Here is an 18,032-nt window from a genome sequence, read left to right as displayed (position 1 = left end):
GTGCGCATACCTACTGGAATGGATATGAGCAATCACTCGAAGAAGAAAATATACTTTCTTTTGAAATGTCACAAAATGAGACATAATATGATCAAAAGATGGAATTTGTATATTACATTAAACCCATTGCCTTCCTGCACTATTTTTTTACCATAATCCTTTATGAAAAAATGAAATATGAAAAATGTTATATATCTGACAGAGTAACTGCAATTTCCTTATAATCAACTCAGCTTCATTCAGAACATCTGTCTGTGATCTTATTAGTTTCAAACAGATATTAGTTGAAAAGGCATTTAAATAGTAGTTTTCTTTGGGTAAGGACAAGTTTTTCCAGAGTATTTGATCCAACATAATTGGGGGGAAAAAAAATCTAGAAACAATTCTCCCTCTGCTTAGTGATCTTTCACCTTTTGATTTTCAATTCTGTATGACAACAGCAATTCTGTGTGAAATTCAAAATGGAATGTCCCCTCACCTAAAAGCACTACATATCATTGGCAGGCTGCAGCTGGAAAAGAGCCCAAATTGCTGTATCACTAGCATGCAGGTGTCTGGGAGCAATACTGGCACCCTTTTGGCATGGATATACTAGAAAATCAAAATCAACGTGAGAACCACTCTCTGCAATTTACATAGAGTAACTGGTGGGAGAAAATCCAGCAGGTGAACAGTTTCAGACATTTGCACTTTGTTGAATTATTTTAAAGATATAACCTATTATAGCCTCATATAGGGAGTAACAATAATTCCCTACATAAAGTAATGATATCACAGGCCAGAAAACTGTGTAAAATAAGAGAAAACCCTGGAACTCATGATAAAGTCCTAATATAGTTTTAATATAGTCCTAATATAGTTTTAAACATCATTTTCTTTAGATCTACAGCGCTAGTAATAGAGAATCTGTTCATCTAACATTTGAACCTGACTGAATTCTCTACATACTAAATTTAATCACAGTATGTTTTGTGAATGAATCCACTTTGAAATTTCAGTAGTGCCAGTGGGAAATGATAATGCAGCTAAGCAATGCTGGGACAGCCAAAATACTTTCACAATAACATGCTAATCCTACAAGGATGGGTTCCATCATTCTCAAGTCCTGGGCAAGCAATGTTACTGTGGGAACACAGTACAAGTGAATCCCAGCATTTGAAAGATCTGAATAAGCACTTTTGTGCTTTTTCTCCCATGATGCTTGTCACATCTGGGAGGAACTCCCCGGAAAAGTATGCAGAACTACCCCATTATCCTTCTCCACATCCCTCCTTAAAACTCTTTTTTGTTACGATGCCTACAAAAAAAGGGACATATTAGGCCGTTAGTATGCTGAGGCCACTGTCTATCATGCTGTCAAATAGGATTTGCATTCTCCACTTTTTAAGCAACTGTACACTAGCAAAAATAATTATAATAGTAATCTGTTTCAATGGAAATAATGTACAGTGATATTTATAGTCTGTGCCAGAGTTATAATGACTATGGGGCGAGAAGTAAAGTGTCACAGCATGTTCCACATGTTTTTAACACTGTTTCTGAGGCTCTGGAGGCTATTAAATTTAATGAACCCATCTGCTATGAAATAGAGGTCCAATCATAATCAGTTTTCTCAGTGCCACATAATACAGATGGCATTCCATGTTCCACATCCCCAGCAGGAAATTTCAGGCTCCTCTTTAAGTGCAGAGTTTTGTTTTGGTTTGATGTTTGGACCATCTTTTTGATCTGTGGCATTTTATTGTGCACATACTCTACATACAGTGAGGCACATGAAAAGCATTAACTCATTAAAATAAATATTGCCATCTCCTTACAACTTTTTTCTAGCAACTCTGACAACCAGCAATTAGATCTGTGCAGTAAGACTCTGTGGCTAATGCAATAAATGAAAATTCCCCTAATGGCATAAGTTCCAGCACTGGGGCAAAAGCAAACATGAAATTTATTTAAAGGGGTTTACTTCAAGAACTGAAAGGTTATGCATGTGTGTATACATAGACAAGCACAATTTATCCATAATATATTTGTTTACGTGCCTTAGAAATTGTATACGTTGTGCACACCAGCAAATTATTGGAAATGGTCATATTCCCATTAGTTATTTTCTCTGACATGCCCCTGTTTTCTTTTCAGGGTTCTCAATTTGTCTGTTTATGGGCCATGCTGCTCTTATACCTGTTCTGTGTGATCTGGGGTGGTCTAAGCTCTCATTTAAGTTGCACAGCATTCCTTGCACTGATTAGCACCCAACTGCCAAGCATAAGTAATTCAAGTTGTGCATTAGCTTACAAAAAGGAACACATTCTATTAAAGATATTTTGAGCTGCACCTAAAAGATAATGAGTGTGCATGAATTCTATTCATTTGAGAGGTTTATACATTTACAATCTTGAGCATTCATTATATTTTGTCAATTGATACACAGGATCTTATTGGATTTAACACAATTAATGTCATTAGCAGTAATTTGTTTACTCTTGATACAGCAGTAAAACTAACAGATTAGAACAGCTGAGTGGAAAACTGGAATGTTTAGTTATGGTGATTGAAAATTCTGGGCCAGACAGTTCTCAAAAACTCTGAGGCAGGTTTTTTGCATGAGAATCTCCATGATGATTCCCTGAGAGGTGCCCCCACATCATCTCATCGGGGGAGGAGGGCAGGTACACACAAACCTCTTTGTTTTTGTGTGTGTGTTGTCTTACCACTGTAAAAGTCACAGGACACTTCCCGAAACCTGTGAGAGCCCAGATGAACTGCAGGAGGCCTTGGTCATCTGAGAAGAAGGCCTGTAGCTCCAAATAGGCTGTGGCTCCTGGTAGTGTTACTTCAATGGAACGGCACTACCAGGGACCCCTCCTAGGTGTGCTGTATTTGGCAGGGATAAAATGAAAAACTGATACAGGCTAGGGCTGTATTCTCTTTTCCAGGTAAATTAATCCAGGCTGCAGGGTAGCCGATAGACATTCTCCAAACACCATCCTATCTCCTCACAGACACCTGAGTTGCAGAGAAAACTCTGCAGAGCTGTGGAGTGGAAGAGCCAAAGATGCTGTGGAGGTGCCTGAGCACCCATCCACCTAATGGAAAGGGTGAGATCCATGCATGAGGAATTTGTTCACCCTGAGATCAAGTGGTTGAACTCTGGCTATTTATCAGGGATGGGAGAAGAGTCTCCAAGGATTCAAATCCCACTGAATAAATCCAAAAGCTCTCATTAAAATTAGTATCCAGGACCAAATTCAATCTACAAAATTTAGAGTGAGCAGGTGCAACTCTCATGGGAATTTCTGAGGCATACTCTGGGATAACAGCACTTTCCTGTGAAGGGCAATGAATTGCTAGATTCTAAGGGGCACTGACCTGGAAACAGGAGAGGATGTGTTTCTCTTGCCCTTCCACTCTAATTAGGGGATGAAAACAGGAAGCATCTGCCACTCCCAAGATAATTTGTCTTGGAGCAGCAAGGTCCATTGTTCACGATGGGGAAGTGGCTATCTGGTTCACCCTAAAGACTGAGAGGGTTCAGAAGATAGAGAACAGGTAACAGAGACCCTCCCCTTAGGATAACAAAGTTAGTAAGAGTTGTCCCAGGGGCGTGGGAGAAGATGGGACGTGGGAGTACCTACAGGATTGTTATCTGGAAGATTGGATTATACAGGATATTAATCTCCAAGAAAACTTGCAGGGGTTGGTCTGATGCCATCCTCTAAAATCAACCATGCACAGGTTCGTTGACCATTAGTCTTAACTACAGGATCACTAGAGGCAGGAAAAAGATAGGGCAGTGTAAGGAAGATATAGCTGTAAAAGGAAGTACAACACAATGACAGCAGGGGCCAATGCAAAAAGTGTGGGACCAAAAAAAATGGTCATGAAATCAAATGCAATCATTTATGGGTTGTGTATAAATTCTCTTTTCACAGATGTTTATAAATGGTATTTATTGACATTCACTAATATAGTTATTTCTAATATTTACTTGCTGTGATGACACAAGATCTTTCCACACTCACTATGAAACATTTTAGTGGGATGCAGTACTGAAATACATAATCTGCTTTCAAACTACAGGCCCTGGGCACCTTTTACCATGATAAAAATGCTAATTATATCCACTTATGATAATGGCATAACTAATTCATGCCAGAAAAGGTATTTGATGATATCTCTGGGAATAGAGTCTAGTTGAAATAGGGTAAGATTTAATTTTTATTCCTTCATAAAAGCTCCTACATGCAATGCGTGCAAAGGAAATTGAATGGCATGTAGTTTATAAAACCTCAACTTAAATTCTTGGAAAGAAAAGAGAAAATAAAAGCTTTAGACCTAATGTAACTTATGCTGTATCCATGCGTGTAATACACAGAGACTCATGTATTTTGCAATTCTGGGGCTGTGGAATTGCCACAGAATTAATCCTTTGCCTTAGAATTGTACTCCAGAAACTCAGCTTCTTTTTTTCTTTTTTCTAAAAAACAAACCAAAAAATAGTGTTTCTAGCCTGCTGGTTGCAGAGATAATCCTGAAAATGTGAATGGATTATAACGCCTGCTGGATTCTGCAGAGAGGCAGAAAAATAGTTCTGAGGGTTTGACTAGACTTGAATTTTCAGTAAACGTCTAGCATAAATCAACTGATTATGAATTAAAGCATGTTAGTTAAATAATTCAGTGTAGACTCTTCAGAAATGTTGGTTTCACAAACTTTTGTTCTTAGTTATATTCAATCCTAGGCTACAGCTAAATTGAGTCCCCCATTTAATCCTGCCACCCATGAGGGGAATGAGGTGCTGAATCAGGCTGCCCAAATGGCATCATATGAGCCTGCCAGCAGTGCAAACACAATGAAAAAGCATTTACCCGAAAATAATCATAAATGAATTTTATGCTAGTGATTATTTTGAACTATACATTAGCAGGGGTTCTCAAACTTCATCGCACCATGGCCCCTTTCTGACAATAAAAATTACTACACAACCCCAGGTGGGGGGGCCTGTAGCCTGAGTCCCAACATGCAGGGCTGAAACCCTCAGACTTCGGTTGGGCCCCGGCAAGTCTAAGCCAGCCCTGGCAAACTATTAAAATGGGGGTGTGATCCACTTTGGGGTCCCAACCCACAGTTTGAGAACTGCTGCATTATAGTTCTGTGTGCCACTGGGAAGGGGTAGAAAGGATGTGAAAGAAGGTAACACTGTAGAAGGATTTAGAGACCCATACAGGGGTCAAATTAAGCCTGCTGGTGTTGACTCAAGTTAGTACATTTTTTCTGAAGGCTGCCATCTTGTGCTTCAGACTCTACAATGTCATTAAAAAAAGTCTTCGCCATTATGGATACAAAAGCCATGAGAATGTGAACTGACTGCAGTCAATGCAGTAATGTCTGCCTCAGCCCCATTCATCTCAGAGTGGTCTTAACCCTGTAGTTATTCTAAATGTCAACACTGTTAACTTTTCTACTGATGAAAGAAGAGGGAGAATCATATCATGAACAGCTGCATAAGCTCCTGTGAGTGGCATCTCATTTTGGTATCTAGAATTCATGAACATTAATCTGTAGATGCAGCCTAGCTTGTGAGCAAAGCTCGAGTGAATATCGCTACTCCACTTTCCTACCCTCCATTTCAAGATCTGATGTGTATTGTTCAAAGCAATGTTCTTTTGCTACACCGACCTGATGGCTAGAACTCTCAATAAACTGTGCTAGAACTCTAATAAAACAACTCTTCACATTACTAGTCATTTGCCCCTTATCACATGCCTGAAATGGCCCGTTAAGTGATTAACAGTGAGGCAAATTGTAAACGTGTATGAAAATAAAAAGCCCTCTTCAGTTACACAGAGGAAAAGTACTATGGTGTATATATAGTGTTACGTCACTGCTGTTGTGTTACGAACCTCTGCCTGACTAGCCCACCTCTCACAAGTCACTGTCCAAACAGAAAGAAGGTGGGACATTTATGTACATATTTTCAAACATTTTCTCTAGAGGCCTCATACTACATCCAGGTGGAATCTCTGATACAGGGAGCCCGTTCCTTAGCAGAGAGATTCAATCAACAACCATTGTTGACAACAGTGTCAGTGGGTCATCAGTAAGGATGCGTGTTTGTCACGGATGTCATGAAAATCATGGATTCTGTGACTTATAATATAATATATGGAGATATACCTATCTCATAGAACTGGAAGGGATCCTGACAGATCATCAAGTCCAGCCCCCTGCCTTCACTAGCAGGACCAAGTACTGATTTTGCCCCAGATCCCTAAATGGCCCCCCTCAAGGACTGAAGTCACAACCCTAGGTTTAGCAGACCAGTGCTCAAGCCACTAGTCATCCCTCCCCCCTGACTTTATGTGACCTCTGCAGCTGCCAGTGCGCCTGATTCAGGGGTTGCCTGAGCAGCTCACCCCTCCCCCTCCAACAGCAGGAATTTGGATGTGGAGGGGCTCAGGGATGGGAGTTAGGGTGCAGGGTTGTGCTTACCTGGGGGGCTCAGCTCCTAGTTCCATGTGCTGCCTCCACCTGCCTGGCACTGCCCCTGCAGCTCCCATTGGCTGTGCTTCCCAGCCAATGGGAGCTGCAGAACTGGGGTTTGGGGAGCTGGAGGTCGCTGCTTCCCAGGATCCAGGTAGGGAACCTTCTCCAGCCCCATCCATCCCTGCCCCAGCACCTCTGCTGCAAGCTCCTGTGGTGCCCCTGGGCCGGCTATCCCCCAGCAAGCACCCGCAGCACCCCCAGGACATCCCCTCCCCATGTTTTAGTCAGGGGTATATAGTAAAAGTAATGGACAGGTCACGGGCCGTGAATTTTTGTTTAGAGCCCTTGACCTGTCCATGACTTTTACTAAAAATACCTGTGACTAAAACACAGCCTTATTCATAAGTTTACCATGGGGAAGCGACTTCTATTCTGATTTGAGCTGTATGAAGCAATTATCTGAACTATAGCTTTTACAGTAGGGGAAATTTCGAGGAAAACCTTGCACTCTGGCATATTTATATGAGAGAGAAAATTTTCATCATGAAAACTGACAGTGGCCTCAATTGGCCAAATTTCACCCTCTTTAAATCCACAAACCCATGTTCACTTCTGTTGACAAGTTGTAGCTGGACATAGAGTCATCAAAATGTACATCTGGAAAGGCCCTCAAGGGCCATCTGGTCAATCCCCTCACCCCACACTGAGGCAAGATTAAGTGTCCCTAGACCATCCTTGAAAAGTGTTTGTCCATCCTGTTCTTAAAAACCTCCAATGATAGGGATTCTACAAACCCCTTAGGAAGTCTATATCCTCCTTTGAAAACCACTCATTCACAATATCACACAAAATGAACCGCCACCCTCAAGTAGTTCCATACTTGTTATCAATCCCTGCTCAGGCATAACATTACAGCTGGTTGCCTAAAATTAGGCACATACACGCAGAGAGTCACCTGTAAGTGGCTCTGTTTTCAGAAGTGCTGAGCACCCACATCTCCCATGAAAGTTGATGCATCAATAGCAAAGTTGAGGACCTGGCCCTGGGACTTTCACACAGATCTAGTTCTGAGAATGGGAGTGTCCTTTACCAGGCTCCTTCCGCACTATTTTCCCAGGACTTGATTTATGGTTCTTTCCATTTATCCTCTTCCTATATAGTCTCACTGATGATTTGGGAAAGAAAGGGATTTATCCTATAGTACCAGGCACAATGGGGCCCTCAGGCCTTACCAAAATATAAATAACTACTAATCAAATTAATCAGAGTCTGGGGTGGGAGGAGAGCACAGAAAGCAGAGCTTTAAAGTGTTTTATTTTGATTGAAATAAATCATCATTCATTCGGATTAAGATAGTTTCTTTATTCAAGAATGTAACAGCTCAACTCTTTATTTTTCCTGATTTCTACTCCAAACTGCTTCTCTAAAAACTCACTCTACTGTTCTCAAGTAGGTATTGCATTTACTCCCTCCTGTTGTATTTAGTTACATCATAAACAATGCAAGTGGACTTGGAAGGATTAAATTTTTATCTGTAAGTGTCAATAAAGGTCTATTTCTCAATACACACACAAACTGATGAAAAAACATTTCCATCAATAATCTAAATTTATACACAGGCAAAGAAAGAAAAATGCTGCTTGCGAACATATTAGCATTTGACTTAAGGCTATTTACTTTGAATTTTGACATATGAAGTTGACAATTTGTGTTTTAAATGTTCTAAATAGGAATCTACCAAATTTGCAAAAGTGAAAATTGTATTGCGGGCCATTAAATCTGGTCTCTCCATGAAATCTGGTCTTTTGTGTACTTTTACCCCATACGATACTATAGGGTAAATGTATACAAAAGTATACTGCATTTGTCAAACCAGAGGTCCTGACCCAAAAGGAGGTTGCAAGCCTATCGTAGGGCAGGCCGCATTATTGCCACCCTTACTTCGGCACTGCCTTCACAACTGGGTGGACGGAAAGCGGCAGCTGCTAACTTGTTTGGGTTGCAATAAAACACACTCTTTATCCAGGTTAAAAAGACGGAGGATAAGGAAGAGAATTGACCTCTAAGACATAACTTACACTGACTACTTAAAGCAGGGGTCCCCAACGCAGGGCCCACGGGTGCCATGGCACCTGCAGGAGCATCTAAATGCGCCCATGTCCTGGCTGGCAGTGGAGCATCCACCGCAATGCAGCTGAATTTCTGCAGTGTTTCGGCGACGGTGCCTCTCGATGACGTCACTTGTTGGCGGCAAGTGACGTCATCGAGAGGTGTCGCTGCCAAAATGCCGAAGAAATTCGGCAGCATTTCAGTGGGTGCTCCACCGCCGCCACGGCGCCAGACGAAAAGATTGGGGACCACTGACTTAAAGCATAGGAGCCGGGGTGGGGGGCAGAGTGGGTGGGGGAGAGAGAGAGAATGAGAGAGAAACATGTATGAGAATGAAAACAAAACACTTCAGATTCTACCAGACTTCTCCCCATTTCAGAAAATGTCTTGCAGCAGGGAACTTCGAGGCTCTATGTAATTTTTACCCTTCTCACCCTAATATTTCAGTGAAGAAAAGGGGGAGTGCAGATTAATCATGCTCAAGTGCTCTTTATTGGTAAAACAGGAAATAGGAAATAAGGTGATTACATCCAAAACAGCATTTCCAAGTGGGGCTATTTTGTTTCTCTTTGGTAACCATAGATGTTCATATTTGTTTTATATTATTCTATCCAAGACCACAATTCAGATAAAAAGAGGAAGACACCCTAAAACTGAAATAAAACAGCATTTCAATTATTTTTCCTGGGATATTTTTATGATGATTTTACTTTAAACTTGCTCGAGGTTGAAAAGCCTGGCAAAGGTTAAAGCTTCCCCCACCACTCCCTTAAAAAAAAGGGGGGGTGGACTAAGGAGGGAAGGTTGAGCTCACCAGATAGGGTTTTCTCGGTTTGCCCAGTTCTCATGAGGGTTGAAAAACAGTTAAAATAAATGAACAGCTTTGCAGCTGCTAATCTGTGATTTCTACTCATTAGAACCAATATTTGTAACCATTTCACACTAAATTCAGAACATTTGCTGCAACTCTTGTGATATGCTTCTACAATATGTTACTCCCAATTAGGTAAATGAGGAAAAGAAAGAAAAAAAGGTTAAGCAAGCTACTGAAACAAAACAAAATAAATCTTTATCTGGGTCAAACACAACTTGCTAAAAAATATGATCAGTAAATTAACAGTCATTTCAAAAAAAGAAAATCTGCGTTAAATCTAATGTTTTTCAGCTGCTGAACCTCAAAATTATACATCAGTAAGGTAACCAAGCCATTTACCTACCAGAACAAAAAGGATTTGTCCTATTTTAATATGTAACGTACAACATTTTCAATATTCTTCAACTAAAAACATCTTAGTAGTCACCTAGTCATTGGCCTACCTCTGCAGAATAAAATATATTAACGACTATTGCAGAAGTCTCATTTAATGTAGTTTGTAGTTAAATTTACATTCATTGAAAGGCATTTGGAAAATGATTACTCCAAGTTACTAATCTTTATGTTACTGGTCACGTCTGACAACCAAACTGCACATTTGCTGATCATAAAGGCAACAGTGACTGTTACTTTTTGGGTCTGACCTATGCATTCCTACAATATTTAAATGTATAAACACCTACTAATTGCTGTAAGTGGAATTAGTTAACTTAAACCTGGTAAAACTTAACCCCCACCTAGTGACAGTCAAAGGATGGAAAGATGAACAACTAGTACTGTTAACCACAACAGCAGGTTTAAATCTAACGCCTCATCATCTTCTGTGAGCATGTGTTTTAAATGCTTTCTCATGCAGACTTACAGTGCTGTCGATATATGCTTCAGTCCACACCACATCGTGCTCTTGATCAATAACCTTTGGTCGGCTAAGAACATGGAGGTATTCCATGACGTTCTCCTGCACGTCAGCTAATGTAGAGATCTGAGTAAAAAACCCTGTGAAAACAAACAGATTCCAAGTTATGAGGCTGACAGAAGGAATTAAGGAAGATTCCAACAATAAATATGATGCATGTTATGTCTGCTGTGTTTTCTGTTTAATTATCTCCAATGGATACATGCAGAAGGACCATCTTTGATGAGAAGCAGCCTTGTCCAGTATTAATTTGTGAAAGCAGAAGTCTGTGAAACAGTGTCAGCCTTGAAGGGCTCAGTTCTTGAGACTGTTATACACCATTGCACATCTTATCCTAAGTGTTTGGTTCCAAGACAGTTTTGCAGAGTCATGGTAAAGTAGAAGTTATGGGATTTTTTTTCATAGTAATTACTTAATAAAAATTAGAACTGTATTCACTCTTTACAACATTATACCAAACCATGCAAAACTTATCTAGCCCTGGTCTATACTACGAGTTTAGGTTGAATTTAGCAGCATTAGATCGATTTAACCCTGCACCCATCCACACAACAAAGCCATTTTTGTCGACTTAAAGGGCTCTTAAAATCAATTTTTGTACACCTCCCTGACACGAGGATTAGCGCTGAAATCGACCCTGCTGGGTCAAATTTGGGGTAGTCTTTGTTAACTTGCAAAAACAAGGAGCTGCTGCTGCTGCGTAGCAATGTAGTACCGCGTCTCTCAGCAGCACCCAGGACCACCTATGACAATGTTTTTGCCCCATCAGGCATTGGGAGCTCAACCCAGAATTCTACGGGGCAGCGGAGACTGCAGGAACTGTGGGATAGCTACCCACAGTGCAATGCTCCAAAAGTTGATGCTAGCCTCGGTACTGTGGACACACTCCGCCAACTTAATGAGCTTAGTGGGGACACACACAATCAACTGTATAAAATCAATTTCTAAAAAATCGACTTCTATAAAATCGACCTAATTTCGTAGCGTAGACATACCCCTACTTTCAGGTGTCAGTTTACAGAATTGAAATGGGGTCAAAATGGGGAAAAAATAGTAGTGGTACTCCACTCCAGATCTGTGTACACTCTCAATCCTCTGTGGCATGGAATGTGAATAAACTCCTGATTCCATAATACATTCTTTGCAAATGATAGGGACCAATGAGAATAGAATCAGAATCACTTGGGTAAATAATCATAACTTTGAATCATAAACCTTGAAACAGGACTCCTCCTAAAGGAAGTATCCTGGCAGCACTGAAATGGGGAAGGCCACAGCCACCTACACTGTCACCAGCTTTATTCCCTTTCAATGTTCAAATGCAAAGTATCCTGGCATGTCCTTGCCCTGCCAATCCCATTTAATCCAAATATGACAAAGCCCTGGAGCAACTCCAAGGCCACAGTCTTGCCCAGACTACTGCATGTGTTTACCCAAATTTACCCTCATCTACACTACTGTGTTTGGATCTCCATTCATCACCAACCCTCTTCTCTACTACAGGAGGACTGATGCCTAATGGACAGGAAAGAGGAATTACCACAACGCCTGATCTTTGAAGGGTTGGAGAACCAGACTTCAAATGGTAATAGGCAGCTGGAAACAACAACTGTTGAGCTGTATTTATTAGAGAGGGACAAACCAGATTGGATACAATAACAGACCGAAATCTTCCACTGAAGTTCCAAGAGGAACTTTTGACTTCTCAGAAAGCTTGACTACCTTTTTTTCCTTCTTCATTTTTGTGACCTTTAATATTTTCTAATTCCATCCAGCATCGGCAGTACAAAGTCTGAGATATCTAGTCAATTACCAAACCTAAAGGTTTTTGGATATGTGTAGTGTTGTCGCGGTTGTAATGGGGGTCGGGGACTTACAACATCTCCGCTTGCTATGTGATTGTAGATATGACACTTACAGTTTCTTCATCTTTAACATGGGTTTCATTTATGCTATCTACCTCACAGGGTTGTTCTGAAGCTAAACTAAGTAACATTTAAAAAGCATTTTCAGATCCTTGGAATTACAGTATTCCACACCTTTTAAGGTTTTTATACATTTCTATCATTAATATATCAAATTAATTATGACAAGTTTTTTCATCCACTTCTTTTTCATTGTTGGTTGCAGATATTAAATAGTCCACAGGAGAGAAAGACTCTGTCAGTTCCCATAGATGAATGGGATAATAGTACCTCACAGATGTGTTGTGAGGATGACTACATTAAAGATTGTTAACCTGTCAGATACCATGGTAGAGAGTGCCATAGATATTTGTGCTAAGAAAAATCAGTAACTCAGACTCCTTCAGCCATCCACAATAAGGCATTTCACCTTATTGGTGACCACAAAATACCTCACTCTTCAATGTAAGGTCCTAGACTGTGCCTCACCCTTACATAGCCTGCCAGAATTGCAGAACCTGCACTAAGGAGAGATGCAGAGGCTGCTCCTCCATAAAACCTACTCATCAGAAAGGAATTTGGAAGCAGGTACAGACGAGCTTGCTACTCCACCAGTTGCTAAGCATGGGAAGAATACATTGCCCTCTTAAGTGGGGGAAGGCGGCCGAATGTGCTTCCCTTTCCCCACCCCAAACAGGGAGCTCCAAGAGAGATGATGATTCTTTTAGGCAGATCTCACCCACTGCTCCTCTGTGAGGCGCTGTATCTCTGCACCACCCCTCTCTGCACCATCTCTGCATGACCTAGCCCAGTGATCTCAACGACTGATCTGTGGACCAGTGCTGGTTCTGGAGATCTCCCTGACACAGTTTAGGAAGGCAGCAAGATGGTCCCTGGTATGAAAAAGGTTGAGAAACACATCTAGCCCACACTGAAGGGCCAACTCCACTCATCTTTATGGTCAGAGAGAGTCAGCAAGAAGACAAAACAGTACAAAACAACAAATTCTTGACTAGACAAACATTGTAGCCAATCATAACTCACTCCTCTTTAAGGGACCAAACCTTCGAGATGCTGAGGGCACTCAGCGTCTTGCAGGATAGGGCCTTATTATTCAATGTGCCAGCCAATAATCCACGTGTCATTTGATAAAAATATGGCATGTTTCCATATAATTCCTCCTCTCTCCAGACCACGAAATTATAGCATTTACATGAACAGAGCAAAGGTGTATAATGATGCAGCTCATTCTACATATCAGCAATATGTGGATATGAAATAAGTTAAAAAAAAATTCTTTGGTGCATATTTTCAATACTCAGTCAGCAGGGACAGATGGGACACTTCCATTTCTCTGAGTGCAAAGCTCTGATAAATTTGGTCATCGTATCAGTGAATTCTCATTCTTTCAAATATTTTAGCTTTTGTAATTTAATTTTAACTCTGCATTTCCTGGCATTTTATGGTTTGGGGAGTTGGGTTTGTTTTAAATTGTATTTACTAATTAAAATGTTCTATAAGGATATTAACTTACTGAAACATACTCTCTGCCTTAAATTTAACTTTAAAGAAAATTATTTGTTTTTGGTCTGGGTTTCTTGGAGCTTTTGAAGCCTAGCAGCTTAACGACTGATTCAATCTTAATGGGGGAATCTGTTCTTGGGAAAACTACATTCTGTATAAATGGTGGAAAGAAAGAAAAGTGTACTGTTATTTCATGAGCTATTGATTGAGATTACTTTTGAGAAAAGCTAATATGTATATTAGCCTTTCTGATATGCTGACCTCTCCATTTTTGTGGTTGCAGAATCTCTGCAGTAAAAATGTGGGCTTTCCCTTCCTGTCAGCACTAACACACATTTCATTATCTAGCCCTTTATATTGCGTAAAGGTCACTACGTACTTAAAATCTAATTAATCTACATAAACAATTTATGTGTGGAACTCAATAAATAAATAAATAAACCCAAAATATTTTAATTTATAAGACCTTTCATCAAAGACTCTGAGCACTGTACAGTTGTGGGTAAGTATTTTTATTTTACAGGTGATAGCCTAAAGTTTCAAAGGTGATTTTGAAATACCTCAGTTTTTGGGTGTTCACCTTGAGACATCTCAAAAAGGGAGATGCTCAGCATGTTTAAGGTATCTCTGGTTGGGCACTCAAAATAACTAGCTATTTATGGAAGTTTAGGCAGGTGAGACAGATCCACAAATAAACTAACTTTTTATCTCCATTTCCTTCTTTTAAGATAGTGTGTCAGTTCCAGCTGAGGAAAAATCCACCAAAAGCAAAACTAAATTATGCTAAGGAGCATATAAACCCTTTTTAAAATGTGCTGCTATTTCTAAGGCCCCTGGATAGGGGACTTAAAATAGGGAGTATTTCCCCCCACATATATACCCCTTTTTAAATTTTGTAATTGTTTTCCTGAATAATCCTTAAAGAGCATGGTTTAGTCACGCTTTTATTTTAGGTATTTCCACATGACCTTGAGTTATTATTCCAAAATATATAATGTATTATGTTATGCAACTTCCTTGTATGTTTCTTAATGCTTTGTTTTACATAGTGTATATTTTATATGAGATTACTACTATTATGTCTTATTTCTAGATAGTTCCTAAGGACCCAGTCAGGGATCGGGCCTCAGTTGTGCTAAGCACCATGCTACAAGCAACACATGACCAGCTCTGCCTCCACAGGTTTTAAGAGGCCATTATACATTAGATCCTTGAACAATTAATAAAACTAGAAGCAGATTACTGACTAGAGTAGAACCTCAGAATTACAAACACCTCAGAGTTTCTGTGCAGAAGAAAAACGCTGCTTATTCTTTATTTTTTTAGTAGTTTACGATTAACATGATACTGTATTGTATTTGCTTTTTTTTTTGGTCTCCGCTGCTGCTTGATTCCATACTTCCGGTTCCAAATGAGGTGTGTGGTTCACCGGTCAGTTTGTAACTCTGAGATTCTACTGTATCGTAGAAAACCTTTATGTGTATATGTGCCTAGGACCATGGAGAGTTTCTTATCCAACATTGTTTTTCTTTTCCACATATTTTCAAGTCAGAATTACAGGATATCTTGAATGTTAAATTTCTATTAAAATTACTACTTTGAATATTCATTTAACAAGTTTCTGAATTTCTATGACTAAAGCATCCCTCAGTCACAAGTCCTGATGCTACCTTTGGGATAAAGCTTGCCTCCACAGAAAGTCAGCATAAGCTTGGGTGCCTCATGCAAGGTTTTTATGTCACTATGTTTCAGAGAAAATGGACTTTTCCCCCCTCTTTCTCTTTTATGCAGAAAGAGAAGACACTAACTCCTGGAGGTTGGTGAAGGAGGGAACAACAGGCATGACCCACACTAACCCAACAATAATTTAAACAACAATCAACAGGGAATCATGTGGTATTTTGCACCAGCTTTTTTCATTTTAAATTTGTGCATACAAGAAGATATGGGGCCAAAATAGTTAATGACAAACATTTTCCTACTAACTTTATTTTGCAGATAACGAAGGAATATGTTTTGGTATTGCCAAAATCCCTTTTATGGCAATAGAGATATCCAGTTAAGGAGATTATTCTTGTACATATCCTATACCAATATACAGTACTCACTCTTAAAGATACACAAAGAGGCATACACACACACTTGACATTTCTAAGATTCCCATCACTGTGATATCTAGGCATCATAACATATGTGAAGTGCTTCATTTCTTGTTGAAACAGAGCATCATACACCAAAGGATCTGAACAAAACTGTATAATCAAAATAATTTTTCATGACATAAGCCAGTGTTGTAGATGGATATGGGGTGGAAAAATGAGATGAAAAGTGTGTTACGGGGCTTAACCAAAAGCATTTAATCAGCTAGGCCCAGCCTATTAAAATTATTGACCTTTTAAAAAATGTCTTTTTGTAAGACTTTTTGTTAAGAAATTTAATTTTTGATTGATAATAGGAAGTAGCTGAGGACTGGAGTCATAGCTGTAACCACATACATTCTCTTTATTTTCTTTTGTGGTGGTCTTCTCAAAGCTGGGTTTGAGTTTGCACTATAGGCTTTTGAATGTTTAGTCTCCCTTTTAATGTGTTTTTAGACTTTGTGGCTCATGTTAAAAGCCTGCAATCGGTTTGTAATTTCCATGGAATTATAATTAATACTAGAATTATAATGAACTATTATGAACTTTTGGCTCATTCTTTCCAGGTAGCATTGATTTATTTACTTTCTTCCTAAACATAGTAGTTTTCCCTGAACTTTAGCTTCCACTATAATAAAGTGTAATGAAGTGCCACAGCCTGAGTGATGGAACTCTCCAAAATTTTTGCATACTTGTTTAAATATTTATTTTTGCATTTTCTCTCTTGTGAGTTATTACACTAGAGTTAAGACCAAGGGGAGGCAACGTTGCTATATTGCACTTTCACCAAGTATTTGGACTGTTTGATTATTTGTGTGTGTAATACTACCATATGTCACAAAAGCCAATCCTCATTTGAATCACACACTCATCCATTATATGAAACTGTTATCCAGGGGATTTCAGCTCCTCCTTCTTTAGACTTCGAGGTTTAATCAGGAAATAAAGAGTTATGCACTGAAGTCCTTGAGCACAGCTGCTAAGCCTATGCAAGTTATACCAGATAAACCTTTGCTTTAACTTACACATTCTTACACCTCTGGCTTCTTGGTATGTAAGTTATATCATCTAAGATTCATTGACACACATAACTACTATTTTTTTAGGAAATAAAAAGTCCTTCTAGAAACTATATGCCATTTCATAAGCCTGAACATGATGTTTCATAACATTATTTGGTTAAATATTAAATATAATTTGAGTAAATGATTATCCTCTGAAATTAGACTTCCTTTCCATACTGCTATTATCATAAGATAATAGTGATTTTCAGCCAAATGACCACCAGTAGCATTAGACCCCAAACAGCTCAAAATGACAAACTATTTTCAACAGTGCACTGTGTACTTGACAAGAAATGTGTCCCACCTTCAGGTCATGGAACAAAATGGGTGCAGTGTTCTTGTAAGAAATACAGAATTAGAACCTAATCTCCTTGGGAGGGACTAAGGAGGGTATTCTTCACTGCATTGAAGCTGTAATGCTCCTCAGCAGAAGGGGCTTCCCCACAAGGTGAACAACTTGGGTAACCATCTCTATGCCACTTGCTGCAAGAGCCCACAGTGCTGGAGCTGTTGGGATGCTGCTGCTTATGTACGGGTTGTAGCTGGTGCTTCCTACACCTCCACTATTTCCTAATAATAAAACAGGCCATGAAGCTGTTCTCATTGAGGCACAAGTTGGGCAAACCCTCAGGACTACTAGGCTCCCATCAACCCCAAAATAAGGAAGGCACAAGCCTCTCTTCCTTTGTCCATTCACCAGGCTCTGTGCAGGGGCAGAGATGAATCCCCTCTTTTGTCCTCCTCTGTGTTTTGTAAAGGGCCAACCATACTGTTGGTGCATAATTAATAACAAACATTCAAAAGAGGGGCTGTCAAATGATTAACTGATATACTTTTATCATATAAATATTTGTTTCATGCCCTCTGTTTTGTAAGTAACCAAAACTTTAAGGCCTATCTTTATTTTTACAGCTGGCTGACTTTCTGCTGAATGTGACTGTTGAGGGAGATGCAGTGGCTGCATACTTTAAAACTTGACAAGTTGAGTATTGGGAAACTTTACACCTTTGTTCACTTCAA

The 18,032-nt window shown here is 39.6% G+C and overlaps 1 protein-coding gene across 4 annotated transcripts in view; it reads right to left on the bottom strand.

Annotated features, from left to right (window-relative positions):
- CACNA2D3 (calcium voltage-gated channel auxiliary subunit alpha2delta 3) overlaps nucleotides 1–18,032 on the bottom strand; it is a 733,714-nt gene that overhangs the window by 230,318 nt on the left and 485,364 nt on the right. For all 4 annotated transcript variants that reach the window (XR_004375600.1, XM_032794295.1, XM_075073101.1 and 1 more), the window contains exon 13: nucleotides 10,329–10,462. Coding sequence is in view for 3 of the 4 variants with exons in the window: in XM_032794295.1 (XP_032650186.1) it covers nucleotides 10,329–10,462 (134 nt within the window). In the remaining variant the exon portion in view is untranslated. The remainder of the gene's footprint in view (nucleotides 1–10,328; nucleotides 10,463–18,032) is intronic.

Source organism: Chelonoidis abingdonii, chromosome 17 (assembly GCF_003597395.2).
Source record: "Chelonoidis abingdonii isolate Lonesome George chromosome 17, CheloAbing_2.0, whole genome shotgun sequence".
Classification (NCBI taxonomy): domain Eukaryota; kingdom Metazoa; phylum Chordata; order Testudines; family Testudinidae; genus Chelonoidis; species Chelonoidis abingdonii.
Note: the sequence above shows the minus strand (reverse complement) of the source record. Positions and strands in the feature narration are given on the sequence as shown.